The sequence below is a fragment of the Ambystoma mexicanum genome, chromosome 11, assembly GCF_040938575.1.
Source record: "Ambystoma mexicanum isolate Mex_15411 chromosome 11, UKY_AmexF1_1, whole genome shotgun sequence".
Classification (NCBI taxonomy): domain Eukaryota; kingdom Metazoa; phylum Chordata; class Amphibia; order Caudata; family Ambystomatidae; genus Ambystoma; species Ambystoma mexicanum.
Genome location: NC_090934.1, coordinates 444,304,037 through 444,320,022, shown reverse-complemented (window position 1 = coordinate 444,320,022; position 15,986 = coordinate 444,304,037). Strand labels below are relative to the sequence as shown.

Genomic DNA, 15,986 nt, shown 5'->3' with positions numbered 1-15,986 from the left:
CTTGATTTTCTGGGCCACCAACACTAGAAGCACCATTATCATTGGGGCTGAGTGTGAAGTTTGACTGCCATCATCCCACAGTCCAATGCCTGTAAGTGACGAGGTTGCATGTACATTCTGAAAAGGGGTGGATCATCTAGGAATCTGGTAATTGCATCCCTCCTGAAACCATAAATGTGCTGAACAATGAGCGAGATTCCTTATCACACTCCTATCTTTCAACATCCATGTTAGTAAATGTAATCAAGCACTCATGTCAGGCCACATCTATCACCATTATCATTTATCTATGCCATGGCCTATATGTAATTTCAGTGCATGAATTTGGTGGTACTGTTTGTGCCCACTTGCTAGATGCTTACCTTCCATAGTGCATTACAGAGCCATAGTCATACATAATGCCCAGGTTGTTGGTTTCAGGCTCTGCTTTTTCAAAGTTGACAACAACAGCTAAAAAGAGTAAGAAAAAATACGACTTGTTAAGATTGGCCTTCCAATGGTTTTGGAGAAGAAAACTTGCAGTAGATAGATTTAGAGTTCATCATAATTCAGACAAGTGATCTTTGATTGAAACTCTGAAGCCTTATTCATTGTGGTGAGTGAACACACTTTGCACTTTATGTTACAAATTAATGGGAACTTACAAAACATCTAATAAGATTACATGGAAACAGCTGTAGCATTTGTATCAGTGCATAGATATATTTCTGAGAACTTTACCTTGTGGAATGTACTTCCAGATGATGTCCACAAATTGATCTCGGTCACTCCTCGTCTGCTCATGGACAAAGCCAAGTGCATGGTTGAGTTCATGTTGAGCTATCCCTTTGGTGACACAACCACCTTTCAAAAGAGACAGGTCCTGGGGCCCCCCAACTTTTCCAAGATAAGACCAGCACCTGGAAGAAAGAAAAGTTGATATGTTTCTTCTTCTGCGTTTGAAACATATATCTTTGGTTTCTGTGTCACAATTTCTGCATCAGTTGTTTAACTCTCACATTCTACAATACACCCCCCTTTATTTGCCTGCCTACACAAATCTGTAATTACAATTTGTAAGTGCTTGTTGGGGAATATTTTCTTATGCAATTTTATACGATTCTATGCTACATTATGTTACAGTCATTATTTTACATTACATTTTCATTAAGTTTTTATTGGCCTCTAGAGCACAAGTCACATCAACTGGTGGATTATTTTCAGTGACTGTATTGGAGGAGCTGGCATGTGTATCAGCAATGAGGTTAGCACTAGAGTAAACTCCTGACTAGTAAAATGTGATTTTTTGTGTCTCTTTCAATTATATTCTCTTATGGGTCTGATTTGTGTTTAAGGACCACATGATTATGCCTTCTTGTGAGTTAATTTGGGAAATAACTAAATAATTCTATCAACTACCTAGCTGCCCATATTAGATTATTCAAATGAGGGACATTGTCGGTCCAACTGGTTTACTGCTCAAACTCTCCTTTGTGAACATGTGCATCATTGATCCCTTTTTTGCTGCGTAACACTTGTTTGTATTCCTGCACTAGCTGTGGCAAACAGCCTCCCACCATGGTCTCACACTCCCTGTGCTTGGAGTGTCTGGGTGTTGAAAACCAGTGGCACAACTACCTTTCTGCAGCAATCTTTCTGTTGGGCCTTAGATTGATTGAAACAAAGGGGTGGCGTCCTGCCACATACATTTACATCAATTACTCTTTACATTTTTATTTGCTGCAAAGGTTATAACATTTTGCATGCTAAGTATCAAAAGAACTGTATACTCATGGTTAGTAGGGGTAAGAATACAAAAAGAATATCACAGGTGACTATTAGCTTATTTATTCAGCTGATGTCACAAAGGATATGGGTTCAGTTTCCCATAGTGTTTAATAGTTTTTTTGAACAACACTTGCCTAAAAATTGGCAGACATATTGAAAATAGAACAAATAGAGAGCAAACTGAAGCCACAATTCAAGTTCTTAAAACATGGTCATAGATTTGCTAATGCATGTACATAAAAGCAGAGTAATTTTACAGCAATTATGGTTAAAAAAAACACATAGAACGTGAAACTGTAAATAGTGAACCAGAGTTTAGTCTTCACAAAAACATCCTGATGTTGTTTCCAAGGTGTACTGGATATTTTGGGGGCGGTAACCAAGTCTTTGGTCTATGTCTAGATATTGATCAGATGGTGTATGGGGACGGGATTGCTTGGCCCTGGTGGAAAATGGTCCCGTGACATTTCGGCATGGAACGCCTTCTTCAAGGGTCTTGACCCGGTCTCCCTATATGGAGGAATCAAGTGAGGACGTGATTAGTGTGGATAAAACGCTGCGGTGTTGTGGCAAAAAAACGTGATATTAGCATGTAATAAAACCAAATTAAAAACCCCCTAAGGGTAGAGAGTGTGTCAAACATACTCTAACTTGTGGGCTTATACTGTCCAGTGACTGACCTGGATAAATAGAAGTAGGATATGGAGATCGACTTCCAATGTCTTTGTGGTAAACGGAACCTTGCAGCAAGTGTCTGGAGAGCAAGGCTGTGCTCAGGGCATTTGTCTAAAAATTAGTGGAAAAAGACATGGGAACAAATGATTGTTCAGAACCAATAAAATGCTGAAAGTGCATGTGGTTGCACGAAAGAGTGTGCTGCCTATGGGGGCAAGCAAACATTGTGCTTGACCAAGATTACCTGATCTTCTGGATGGATGTAGATCAGCAATGCGTGGGCTCGTGGGAATACTGTGGACCAGCAGCAAGAAGCTCGCAATGAAGGGGAGCTCTGCATTTTTAAACTGGTAGCAGCAACAATGCAGATGGTGCAAACACAACTGTGTGAATGCGGGACGTGCCGCTGCGTAAAGAGAAAGGTGGGAGAGAGTCTAATGTCAACCAAAAACAGCCGTGCAATGAGCAGTACATGAAAAAGGGAGGGCCGTAGTGAAGGGCGCGGCGTGGCCATCAGTTTACCTGGTGAGAAGTAGGGATACAGAGGCGGTTGAGTCAGCTCTGCGGAGGCGAGATAATTCAGCGTCTGCTTGCCGTGTCAGCAGACAGTGTAATGCTGAAGCCAGCATCTTAAACTGAGAGGAGCTCTGTACTGGGTCTTCGAGTGCATGCGTGGGTTGGAAATGGGACCCGCGAGCTAGTGCGCATGTGTGGGTGACAAGTGTGAATACTAGTGCACATGCTCATTGATGTGCCTCTTGGTTGTTGACTAGGGAATGTGCAAGGACGCGGCTGCGTCACTAGAATGTATGGGTAGGAGTGTAAGTAAATTGTGCTCAGTGGAAGTGTCTCCTGTCATGATATGCATGCATGTAGTGTTGGCATACTAGTAACAGTGTACATAACAGCAGGACAAAACAAACGAACAATACGTAAGTTTAAGTAAAAAAGAGGAAAACATCAGGGACGCCAAAGAGTGTGTTCTAACAGCAGAGGGAATACACTCTTTGTTGCACATAGTCAATGAATTTGAGTTCAGATGGCACAATCAGTTGTACAATTAGCATCTGTCAACAGCCAAGGTCGCTCCAGTTAAGTAAAAAATGCATGAAAGATACATGGAAGATACAGACAACATGCTTTGCATATGGTTAATCATGGTGTCACATAATTAGGATAATGCATTCAGGGAATTGAAGTTGGAAGAGCCTAGGCAGCAGGTTGAATAGTATCCGAGACCGAGGGGGTGTTGTGGAGCTCGATGGACCCCTAAGGTTAGTGCTGCGGGGGTCCTAAGCTGAAGGTAATGGGCACCGCTTTATTGAGACCCATAGTAGTGGATTTTAGTTTAAAGATCCACCAGGCTTCCTAATGATTAAGGGCTTTCGTGGTGTTAGTGTTGTTAAGGATGGTGTCAACTACCCACCATTTCATGTCATCCACTCCATGTTGGTGTTCTATATAATGTTTGACCAGGGGCGCTGCGTGACCTATGTTCCCCTATCTGTTTGTTCACTTGTCGTTTCGTCTGGCCCACGTATCTCATCCTGCATGGACATTCAATTACATAGATGACGTTTGAGGTTTTACAGTTCGAGAAATGTTTTATCTGCCAGTCCTGTTCTCCAATTTTGAAGGATGTGGTTCTTTTAGTTAATTTACACACATTGCATGCTCCGCATGGGTGGTGTCCCACAATTTCACGCATACTCCAAAGCTCTGATCTTTGTGACTTCTTATTGAGTCTGGAATGGGTGAGTTTCAGTGCCATTCGTGGTAATGGTTCATCAGGTAGGCTAATCTGTATCAAGGGCCAGAATTTTTTGATGGTGGCCTTTAAACGGGTGGTGTCGGGACCAAAGGTGGTTACACAGGTCATCTGTTCTTCTGTGTCCAGATTCTGCCTTAGATTGATGACTCTACCACTAGAAATAACTTTTGTCACTTCCACCACAACAGCACTTGAAGGAGTTTCCCAACCAGAAAAACCATCAGCAGGTAAATGCCAAACTTTCTTTCAGCGAATCACAATCTGGGGACTCCTACCATTGGGGGCTCTCCAAGGCATGGATTGTTCTGTGTGGCCCATCTTTGTTTGGAGGCTACTCTAAGGATCCCAACCAAGCCCTTAAAACTGGGAACCCTGAGGTTCCCTCTTGTGGGGATAATTTCTGGCACATTGTCAAGGAACTCCATCAAGGGGCTAAGTCAGAAAGCAGTCCCCAAGGATTCTCATCAAGTGGTTTATTCAAACAAATATCCAAAGGCGTGCAAGTGTGATAAGGATTCATCCACCATATCTGCTTTCCACCATAATTGTAAGATGGAGGTGAGTGGGTTAATATAATTACTATTTAGAATCATGTAGTGCCACATTTACAGTGTTATGAAAAGAGGAGAGGATGACAGTAAAACAGAGTTCACGATGGGTTTTATTTGTGTTTTTATAGGAGGTGCGGCTCACCCTACAATGTGAAATGGGACCTATTAAGGTTCCTGTTCCTGTCCTGACGAAGGTTGCTTTACTGAATGGACATGATTTTTGAAGTCCCTTATTGACAACCGAAACATGTTGTCGATGAGAAAATCTGTTGAAATAATTCTATACAGATTGAATCATTTGAGAACAGACAGAGGGATCCTATATTGTTTACATTGAATATTGTTTATGGTGACCAAGTGTAATGGGTCGTTTGTGGATGTAATGAATGAAATTGTATAAATGATGTCAATGAGTGAGTGGTGGGGATGAGTTTTGAGAGCCTAATATGAATGTATTGAATTTAATCTGTAGATTTGTAATATAATATGTGATTCATCCTTTTAAAATTGAAGATTTATTTGAATAATAAAAAGAAAAAATGAATTCAGAATGAAACATTTATTAGTATATGCAAAACGATAAATGAGTGTCATCTGTCATCCTCTATACTTGTGTCCATGTTGTTGTTGTTTAGGCAAGTAATTAAATTGTGCACAGATCTGTTCATATTATAGTTACATTGTCAGAGGAAAACTGTACAAGGTGCGCAGTGTCATAAAGGTTTGCTAAGTTTTTTTTTTTTGCTCGAGTAGCCATAGCTTGACATTTTTCCTGAATAGATGGTAGGAGGGTTAGGATCTTAGTGTTAATTGGAGCACGTTCCAACCTTTAGCTGCTAGGACAGGGGTGCTAATCCGTCCTGCTCTTTGTAAATTGAACCAGGGGATCCTGATGCAGTGTGTCTGAGCGGTTATGGTCGGACGGGTTGGTAAATTACATTGGAGACTGTTGGACAGGTATTTCGGTGCCAGATTGGCAAGACAGAGACTTGGTTTTGAGTGTGATTCTTTACTTGATGGCAAGCCAATTCAGGTTACATCTGGTTTCGGATATGTGTTGTGATCTCGGTATGTTCAAGCTGACCTAATAGCGTTATTTTGTATAACTTGCATCTTATTTTTGTTCCCTTGAGTGGTGCCTAGATATACATTACAATAGTCAAGTTTGGAGAGGACTAAGGCTCTAGTAATTGTGATGCAATTTGCTGTGCTTACAAATTGTCTGCAAGCAGTGCTTAGTTTGCAGGAATAGGCAGAAGAGGAAGCAATAGCGTTGGTTTATCTTGTTAATGAGAGAGCAGGGTCAATGTAAATGCCTAAGGTTTTTACATCTGTAGAGATTTTGATTATGTTTCCATCAATGTTAAAAGAGGTTAATTGTTCATCTAGTTTGTTCAGGTAAGCAGGGGATCGAAGGAGGAGCAGTTCTGTCTTATCAGGACAGAGTCCATGCTTGGCCATCCAGGTTTGTAAAATGAGGTAGATGTCATTGAGTATTTTGCTGTCTGATGCATAGTCACCAGTGATAGGGATGAGTATTTGGGTGTCATCTGCGAAATTGGTATAGATGACACACAAATAGTCAAGGTCATGAAACAGTGGCTTTGTGAACAAATTATAGAGTGTTGGTGACACGCAGGAACCTTGGGGAACACCGCAAGAGATGGGTGATGGTTCTGAGGAGGCTGAAGGTGCAAAGACCCTCATTGATCTATTATTGAGGAAAGACTGGATCCAAGCGTTGGCTTCATCCGAGAAATGTGCAGCACACGCTAGATAGATGCAGAGGACTTTATGGTTCACAAGGTCAAATGCTGCTGACAGGTCTAGTAAGAGGAGCAGGGCCAGTTTGTCTTTAAGGGCTTGAATTTAGGTCTTAAGGTCAGTCAGCACTGTTTCAGTCCCATGTCTGGGTCTACACCCTGATTGTCGACCAAGAAGATTGTTTGATTCAAGGTGAAGTTGAATCTGCAGATAAGCTGCTCGGTCCCGAATTTTCAACAGGAAAGGTACTGTAGTGATGGGTTAATAAGGGATGTGATGATAGGAGCGAGTTCCTTCGCAGCCTCTTTGATGATAGGAGCAGGACAAATATCTCCCTGGCAGTTAGAGGGTTTTAGTTTTGTGATGATATCCTCAACCTCTTTGATAGAGAGTGGGGTGAAGTTGAATTGGTTGTGGGTATTCCGGTCTAAAGTAGTGGGATTATGAGTAGAGGAAGCATTGGAGATATAGAGTTTTTTAGATTCAGTTTTACTTTGAAGCATTGTGATTTTATGTTGTACAGCTTTCTGAATATTGGTACATCAGGAAATATCTTTGGTGCATGTATCTGGAGGTGGGGCGGGTGATTCTAGTTCTTTCAAGATGTTGAAAAGTTCCTTGGTGCTAGATTTGACCTTGATGATGCGGTTGTTAGAATTGTCTTTTTTGGCTTGGACAATGACTTCTTCATAATTGTTGGCTGTTGAAGGGATACTTTTCCAGAGAGCCTCTGAGTTTCATTTCATTTCATTTTCCGTAGGGATCTGAGGTATTGGGTGTGCCATGAGTTTAGGTGCGCCCATGGTTTAGATTTGCGCAATTTTAATGGTGCAATTGTGTTAATGGCATTGAGTAAAGTATGATTATAGAGGTTAACTAAAGCAGTGGAGTCCATGCGTGTCGTTGAGGAGTTGATAATTGGCTGAAGCAGGGGCAATAGTTTCTCCATTGTTATATTCTTTCTGGTAATCATGGGTGGAGCAAGGATCTCTTGGTTGGGCTGGATATTTTCCTTTATGGTGAAAGAGATGAGGTGATGGTCTGACCATGCACAAGGTGTGTTGGACAGGATATTTATGTCACAGTTGAGGTCAGATAACCAGTCTAGGGTTCTGCCTTTGTTGTGTGTAGGTTCAATCATGCAGTGTAAGAATCCTAATTCAGAGATTGTGTTGCCAATGGTGTGTTCCTTTGAGTCTTTGGGGTGCTGAAGGCCCAGGTTAAGATCAGCCAAGAGGATAACTTGAGATTTTGTTTTAATGTTAGTCGATAGAAGGAGTGAAATATCAATTGAGTTAACCAAATGGAAAGAGGCCATGCTGCGGGGTCTAAAGATAAATGCAAAGTATCTGCAAAGTGTACATAATATAAACTAAGAATATTGTACTAAATTCATATACTGGAAATGTGTGGTGATGAGGCAAATGTTATTAAAATGTAAACGGACAATGATCTGCTAAGTCGGCATGAGATCATTTGATGTCTCAGCATCCTTTAAGCTTGCACTGATTTTCTGACTAGTCTTAACTAGGCATAACATTAAAAGCACAGACATCAAAATGTATTTGGCTCCTCAAAGCTGCATTAGTACTTTGATTATTTTCTACGGTACTTTGATGAAAATGCTCTGGATCCGAAAGTAGAATTCGGTTGGACAGGATGTCCAGGGATGAGAAAAAGTTGAATATTTTTGGGATAGGTACATTTTTACCTGACAGTCATGGGTCAAGTGTCCCTCCCTGTAGGTCACAATCTTAATCTTAGCTTCAGCATATGGGCAATGAATATAAAAAAGAGAAGTGTGTTGTGGGGCTATTGAGCAGCACTGAAGATGGAGGCATTCTCTGGCTGCTCCAGTGAGTGAAGGGAAAGGACGCTGATGAATCTCTTCACCCTCTAATTGCTTGTGGTCAAAAACAACTCATTGAGTTCCTGAATATGCTCCCAAGCATACGAAGCAAATATGGCTAAAGGTGGTGGTTGCAATCCCCAAAATAAGGAGCTTGCATCACCACAGAGAAGCATGCTGTATTGGTCATGGTGACTTGCCAGAAGAGAATAAGAGGGATGCATGCTCCCTGATGAAGAAGACCAGACCCTGCCAGAGGGTGATGCAACACAGCGGAGAAGCACCCCAGAGGGAGGGAACCCATCTAGCTTCAAACCCTTGGAAGGAGAAGCAGAGCTAACAGGGAGCGGAATAGCATGGGGGTGCTGCAGCCCAGTGAAGGAGACCCTGTCAGCATGACTCAGAGCCTGCAACAAGCGTGAGTCACAGGAGCCATTTAGAGGTGGTGGAGTAGACGGGTGCAGTAGAGTACTTGCTGGACCAATTGTGGTGGTGACGGGCGATGTGCACCACTTGCCAGTCAACCACATAGTGGTCCCTGTGGGTGCCAAGCACCTCATCCAGTACACAGGATTGAAGGGTGTAAAGCATCAACCTATCCTGCAGACAGGAGCTGATGGTTGCCTCAGGCAGGATTGGGTGAGGGTGCCTATTCCCTGCCGCTAACAAGCACAAATTCATAAAGGTATAGGCATGCTCTGATAAAGAGAAAGGACAGCTTGATAGTTCATAAAGAGTGGGTATGGGATACAGGTGTCCTTTCCTCCCTGGCAAAGTTCCACAAGGGGCATCAGCAAATTACAGCACAGAAGCTGACTATAGTCAACCATGTTACAGATTTTGAAAATCACAGGTGCGGGCCGCCTTCTGCACCTTATTGGAGCCTTGAGGGGTGAAGGCTAATACAGGATTTAACGAGCAGTGCCTTGAAGCTCTGAAGAAGCAAAAAAGGGTACAATGCCACACATTAGCATTAAGAGAAAACTGCATAAACAAAGCAAGAGCAGGTCCAGGCATTCAGACGATGAGCTCCCTGATAATTCCATGCACTCAAATATTGAAGAAAAAGACCACATCCCACGGTATATACTCAACTTAATATGGGATATGGCAAAAGACATAGCCTCCTTTAAAACAGACATTGAGGACTTAAGAGTGCACCTAAATTCAATGGCTAAATGTATTAATGAGGAGGAAAGCAAACTATCACAAATGAAGGACGATGGGGAAACCCAAGCTAAAGTCTGAGACAAGGTCCTGCAAAAGTTGGAGTTTCTGGAGGAGAAACCTCCCGACATGAAAACAAGTCATTGATATAACAATATAATATATTAGGGAGGGTGCAGAGGGGCAGAATATGAAAGCGTTCATCTCAGTGCTAATGTTGGCATCACTGGACTTCTCTTCATTCTGGATGCATTATCATCAAATGCCTGAGGTACCTAATCAGAGAAACGACTACACAAATTGCAGGTGAAAAACAACAAATAGTGTGGATAGGCCACAAGATTACCTTTTTACAAGATCTTCCCAATTTATGCTGGCATAGAGAAAAGGGTTCAATGAAGCTAAGAAGGTGCTAACAATGAGAAAGATTAGTTACATTTGGGGTTATCCAGCAATGGCCTTTAAGTTCAGATTGAGTGATCAGAACCATGTTATGAGAACGCTCAAACCAATTCGGTCATGTTGAAAAGTCAAGAGGGGAGACAAAGCACAAGCACTGCAGATGAAGGCCAATCCCCAAAAGATCACAAAAAAAGTATCCCGGTAATATTCATGAAACAAAAACTCATAGAAAGCTGCACACAACAGCAGGTATGAACACATGCCAGAGTGGTTTTGTCAGCAATGGCAATAGGCACTCCTAATCGCTTTATAAGCTGCACTTACCAACAATGATGGTTGATGCTAAAATGATCAATTTGAAACTGAAAAGGATCAACAATCCGATAAAAAGAGTAACAATCTTAACTGATCTCAGAAAAAGACATGCACAAATGGGAATCCTGCATGCGTGAAACACACTCATTATGTCAATGTATGCCCCCAGCAAAGATGATCGGGGAATATTTTGTGTATATAATTCAGCAATCAAGATTTTTCCTCAGACACTGAGTAATTTTTGTGTGGGGACTGAAACAAATTCATGGACCCAGCCATTAACATATCAGGTTGCACAACCCTAAATATCTCGGCATCCAGGTAAGTGTTTTGCCAACTAACCAAACAGGTCACTTGTATTGATTTTTAGGGACACACAAACACACACTGAAGAAAAGTACTTCGCTTTCTTCTCACCAAGGCATAAGATTTGCTCCCGACTGGATGTGATATTTGGCTCTAAAACACATTTTGGGGATTTTGGGGAGGGAGACATTGGGCCTCATTACAACCTGCCAGTCCGGGACCGTGCAAAATCCGTGATGGCGGTAAAAACGTTTCCGTGTCCGCAAGGGTGCGGAAAAACCGTCCGATTACACGCTGTCGGTCGCGCGCACCACACGGACTCGGAAACGTTGTTACCGCCGTCACGGAATACCCCACGGAAATGGAAATAACGAAGCCACAAGTGGCGCAAAACCCGTTTCCGCCTCTGCCGCCACGGACACGGAACCGGAAATACCATGATCGCCAAAACAGGAAACAGAGAGGCGGCCATCATATAAAAGCACAATCCATTGCCATCCAGAGCCAGCACAAGCACAATCCTGACTCTGAGAAGCCAAAAGGGACCACCAGCATGTCTGCCAGGATTCCTGCTCAGAGGCAGCGCAAACAGCGCTTCAGCGAGGCGGAGCTAACCGTCTTGGTGGAGCACATTGTGGACAATGCTGAGATGCTGTTCAGCGCCGACCAACGGCGTGCCACACAGCAGCGGAGGAAGGAGGTGTGGGCCGAAGCTGCACGCAAGTGCACCGCCGTGGGCGTGGCAGTGAGGAGCGTGAAGGACTGCCACAAGCGTTGGGACGACCTGAGGCTGAGGGTACGCAACCTCATTTCCACGCACCGCCAACGCAGCAGTGGGACAGGCGGAGGACCCCCTTCCCCACTGAGGCTGCAAGCATGGGAGGAGCGTTGCAGCAGCGTCCTCCACCTAGAGGGAATCCATGGGATTGGGCAGGCTGAGGCAGGAGTGAGCCCACCTGCAGATGCCGGTAAGTGCCCAAACATGAATGCCTCATGTAAATATGCAGTTGTGAGTACTGGGCCAAAGGACCCATTAACAATCCCCCCCCCAGGCAGTGCATGTGTGGGCCAAAGGACCCATTAACAATCCCCCCCAGGCAGTGCATGTGTGGGCCAAAGCACCCATTAACAATCCCCCCCCCCCCAGGCAGTGCATGTGTGGGCCAAAGGACCCATTAACAATCCCCCTCCCCAGGCAGTGCATGTGTGGGCCAAAGGACCCATTAACAATCCCCCCCCCCCCCAGGCAGTGCATGTGTGGGCCAAAGGACCCATTATGATCCGTATGGCAACCAATATCACTGAATGCAGACACCAGCAATCAGATGCATGTGACTAACACTATTCAATGTACAATCTTAATGATGCATGTGATGCACCCATCTGCCACCACAACAACACTAATTGCATGCCCTTTGTGTCCCCACAGCCGTTTCAAGTGACAGTGATACTGCACAACAGGCCAGTCAATCAGCATCGGCAAGTACACTAGCCACCGCCACCACACAGGAGGATGCTGCCGGCAGTTCTGCACCTCTGGCCACATTACCAGCCACTACAGATGTGCGGCACACCACCACCACCACCAACATCCCCACCGTCTCCACACTGGCTGAGTCCAGACAGGTGCCACAGGAACCTATCATGGCCACCCAACACAACACCGAAGGCAGCAGCACTGCAGAGGGGGCGGCCTGCAGTGATAACAGTGCCCCGCAAGAGCACTCGGAAACGGGGCCACAGGGGGAGATGCCCACATTGGAAGACCTGGGCTCCTTCCATGAGCTGGGGTTCAGCCCCACTTCACTGGGGAGTCCCATGAGGTCGCCCACCCCATCCATGGCCGAACTGAATGCCCGCATGCAGCGGATGGAGGACCAGCAGGCTACCCTCACCCAGCTGGTGGAGAGGCAGCTAGAGGAATCCAGGCTGCAGAGGGAGAGCTACAGCGCCTCAGTGCGTCGCCTGTCGAGGTCCATTGGACGCTTTGCGAGCACCATAGTGACCCTTGCACGCCATCTGCGGGAGGGCAATGACCACACCTCCAGGCTTGTGGAGGCCATGTTGGTTGGCCAACAGGCAAATCTGGCACGGATGCCCTCAATCCCTGATTCTGGCCAATCAAACACTACCACCCCATCCAGCTCCACTACTGCCAGTCCGAGGAGGCGCTCGAGTAGGCTAACGGGTCCCTTGGGCAAGGTTGCACAGAAGCGCACACGGAAGTGATGGCATGTGTGTGGGGCAGTGCAGGACACATGTGGACTACAAGGGTGTGAGAGGGGTGGGCACGTTTGGGTGGTGGGGTAGGTAGTTTTGGGGGTTTGGACAATGGGCTCTGGGTGGGGGTGGGCACGTTTGGGTGGTGGGGTAGGTAGTTTTGGGGGTTTGGACAATGGGCTCTGGGTGGGGGTGGGCACGTTTGGGTGGTGGGTGGCCCCGGGTGTACAGCTTCCCTAACCAATGCACCTTCTTCCCTGTTGTTATTACATCAATACATCACCATTTCAAATCAAGACATACATGTGTGGACATTGATCATTTATTTTGCAGTGCAACTATTAATTCATTGTCGTCACCATGTTTGTGCATTACTGTGAATGTGCTGTGACTCAAAAGTAAATGCGAATCAGGGCATCCCGTGCTCTCTGGCCATCATGTGCACCCCCAGGGGGAGGCGGTGCCATCCCATCCCCATCTCCATCCCCATCTCCATCCCCATCCCCATCCCCATCTTCCTCATCTGCGTCTGGTGGCATTGGGATGTTCCTGTGCAGGCATATATTGTGCAGCATGGCACATACCAGCGTGATTTTGCCCGTCTTCACTGGGCTGTACAGCAGTGATCCGCCAGATCTGCTCAGACAGCGGAAACGGGCCTTCAGCAGTCCAAATGTCCTCTCAATCATTCCACGTGTGCGGATATGTGCCCTATTGTATGCCTCTTCATGCCTGTTCCTTGGTCTCCGTACAGGTGTCATCATCCATGGCGTGAGTGCATATCCTGCATCACCTACATGGGATGTAGATGGGGGAACATGTCAGTGTTTGTGGCATCATGTCCTCATCTGCTGCTGTCCATTCTTGTATCATCATTCATTCATGCATATGTACCATGCAGTGTCTGGAGGTATGTTTTGGCCATCACGAGGAATGTCGCTGACTGCATATGGGCCTACACATTAACTTGCATGTTTGCTGTGCCCTGCGGGTGACATTTGATTGTGTGCATGTCATGGTGCAGTGCTGTCCACACATGGCAGAGTGACTCCACTGTACGGAAGTAGTAAATACACGTCGTATCATTTACACGCCTCTCGTGCTTTTTGGGGCAGTGTTTCAATTGAGGGTGGGTGTCTGCAGTGGCACAGGGTTCATGGGACAGTGACGGGATTGGCTGTGGCAGCGTGTGCACGGGCACATTGTGGTGCCCTGTCATGTCTCCCTTCATGATGTTTGGCATCCGCTGTGTATTTGGTAGATGGAAGGGGGGGGATGCATGTGCGGTCACAGCGGCACACTCACAATGCTCATTGGCCTGGACACACACACACCACTCCGACAGGGTTGTAGCATCGTCAGCTGTACTCACCCAATAGCCATGTGCTTTGTCCGGCATAGCGTTCCATGTACCGTGGCAACGTGGAATTCCGCAGTACCATTGAGTCATGTGATGAGCCTGGGAAACGTGCACAGCAGTGTGTAATCAGTTGCATGGCATCACAAACCATCTGGACAGTCAAAGAGTGATACTGTTTCCTATTGCGGAACACCGCCTCAATTGCATGTGGTACTGTCAGCTCGACGTGGGTGCAGTCAACTGCGCCTATGCAATTTGGCATGCCTGCTATGGCATGGAAGGCCAACTTGGTGGCAATGACCTCGGGGAGGGTGCGGGGTAGGGCTATGTGTTCCGACACATGGCGCAACAGGGCATCCAGTACCTGTACCAGGATTTTTGAGAAACACGGTTGTGATATGCCGTGCAGCTCACCAACCGTGTGTTGATAGGTGCCAGTGCCAAGGAAATGCAGAACTGAGACAACCTTCAAGAGGGGGGGATGGCGGTGGGGGTGTCAATTAGGCTGCTGATGTTGTCCTCAATCATGGCGGTGATGTGCAGGATTGTTGCACGGTCCAGCCGGTATAGGGTGTGGATCTGTCCTGGGGTGAGGTTCCAGGGTGAGGCCCTGATGCGTGGTATTGGTGGCTGGCGGCGGGGTTGGGCTGGCTGGGCAATGGGGTTTGCCATAGCTGCAGGGTTGGCTGGTTGCCGCCTGCGCCTCCTCCGCCTACGCCTCCTCCTCTGCGCCATTACTGCCACCATGTGCAGTACTGCCTGTTGGTTGAGTAGGCCCAGTCCCAGTGCTACTAGCCCTGCTGCCTGCATGGTTCTGTGTTGTGTTGGGCTGGGTGTGGCCCTTTTGTAGGCTCCCAGTGGCCTGCTAGGTCCAGCTGGGCTGATTTGGTGCACCTGTGCCCTGATTCAGTTCAGCAGGCAGTGTATAACGCCATGTTCGCGGTGGCGGCGGTTCCGCCACCGTGATCACGGTATTTCCGCCATTTTTTTCCCGGTATTTCCGTGTCCGCGCTAGTTGTGATGCTCACGGTGTTTCGTGTTGCCGGTAACGGAGAGGTTTCCGTGCAGGCGGAATTAGGGAGAACCCTATTTCCGCGGTGGCGGTTTAGGGTGGTGCTATTACCGGGGCCGCGGGTCATGATTGCGCGGACATGGAAACGGTGCCGGTATGGTTTTACCGGCAGTGTTAATTCCGGACCGGAGTACTTGTAATGAGGCCTGTATCTGATCATATCATGACCCTGAAGTTATCCCAAAGAGATTCAAAAAGAGGGAAGGGTGCATGGAAGTTTGATCCTGAGTTATTTGTATCAAAGGAAGATAAAAATAACAGAGATTGTTTTATGTAGCTAAATAACGCTACTTTAACCGCATACCAAAACTTTGGAAAGTGGCAAAAGTAGTGCTTAAAGGTTTTGTCACAGAATGAGGAAGCAGAAAGAAAAGCGAGGCAAGTTCGAAATATTTAGTGCTACAAAACAGAATTACAAATCTAAAAACCTCATATAGGAGGCCCCTGAACTTGAAATTTCTGCACTTAAACAAACGGGACCTTAATGGACTGTACACAGCTAGGGCCAATTTTCTTCCGCCCCTTAGCTCTTTTGATGGGCTGGCAAAATGTTATCATAAATGATTAAACTGAAGCAAGCGGAATAGCATATCCTCGCAATAAACGATGACAAGGGTAAACTCACGGCATATCAGAAAAGTATTAATGAAACCTTTAGTAACTTCTGTACGTCCCTATAAGCATCTCAAGGGTTTCCGGCAGGAGTAAAATATGACACTTCTTTTAGTGGCATTACCATTCCAAAATTCCAAAATTAGATTCTGATG

At 45.8% G+C, this 15,986-nt stretch overlaps 1 protein-coding gene across 2 annotated transcripts in view; it reads right to left on the bottom strand.

Annotated features, from left to right (window-relative positions):
• Positions 1 to 15,986, bottom strand: part of LOC138503492 (hatching enzyme 1.2-like) — a 650,573-nt gene that overhangs the window by 318,796 nt on the left and 315,791 nt on the right. For both annotated transcript variants that reach the window (XM_069623268.1, XM_069623269.1), the window contains exons 6-7: positions 721 to 899; positions 363 to 450 (exon numbers count right to left, since the gene is read on the bottom strand). In XM_069623268.1, coding sequence (XP_069479369.1) covers positions 363 to 450; positions 721 to 899 — 267 coding nt within the window. The remainder of the gene's footprint in view (positions 1 to 362; positions 451 to 720; positions 900 to 15,986) is intronic.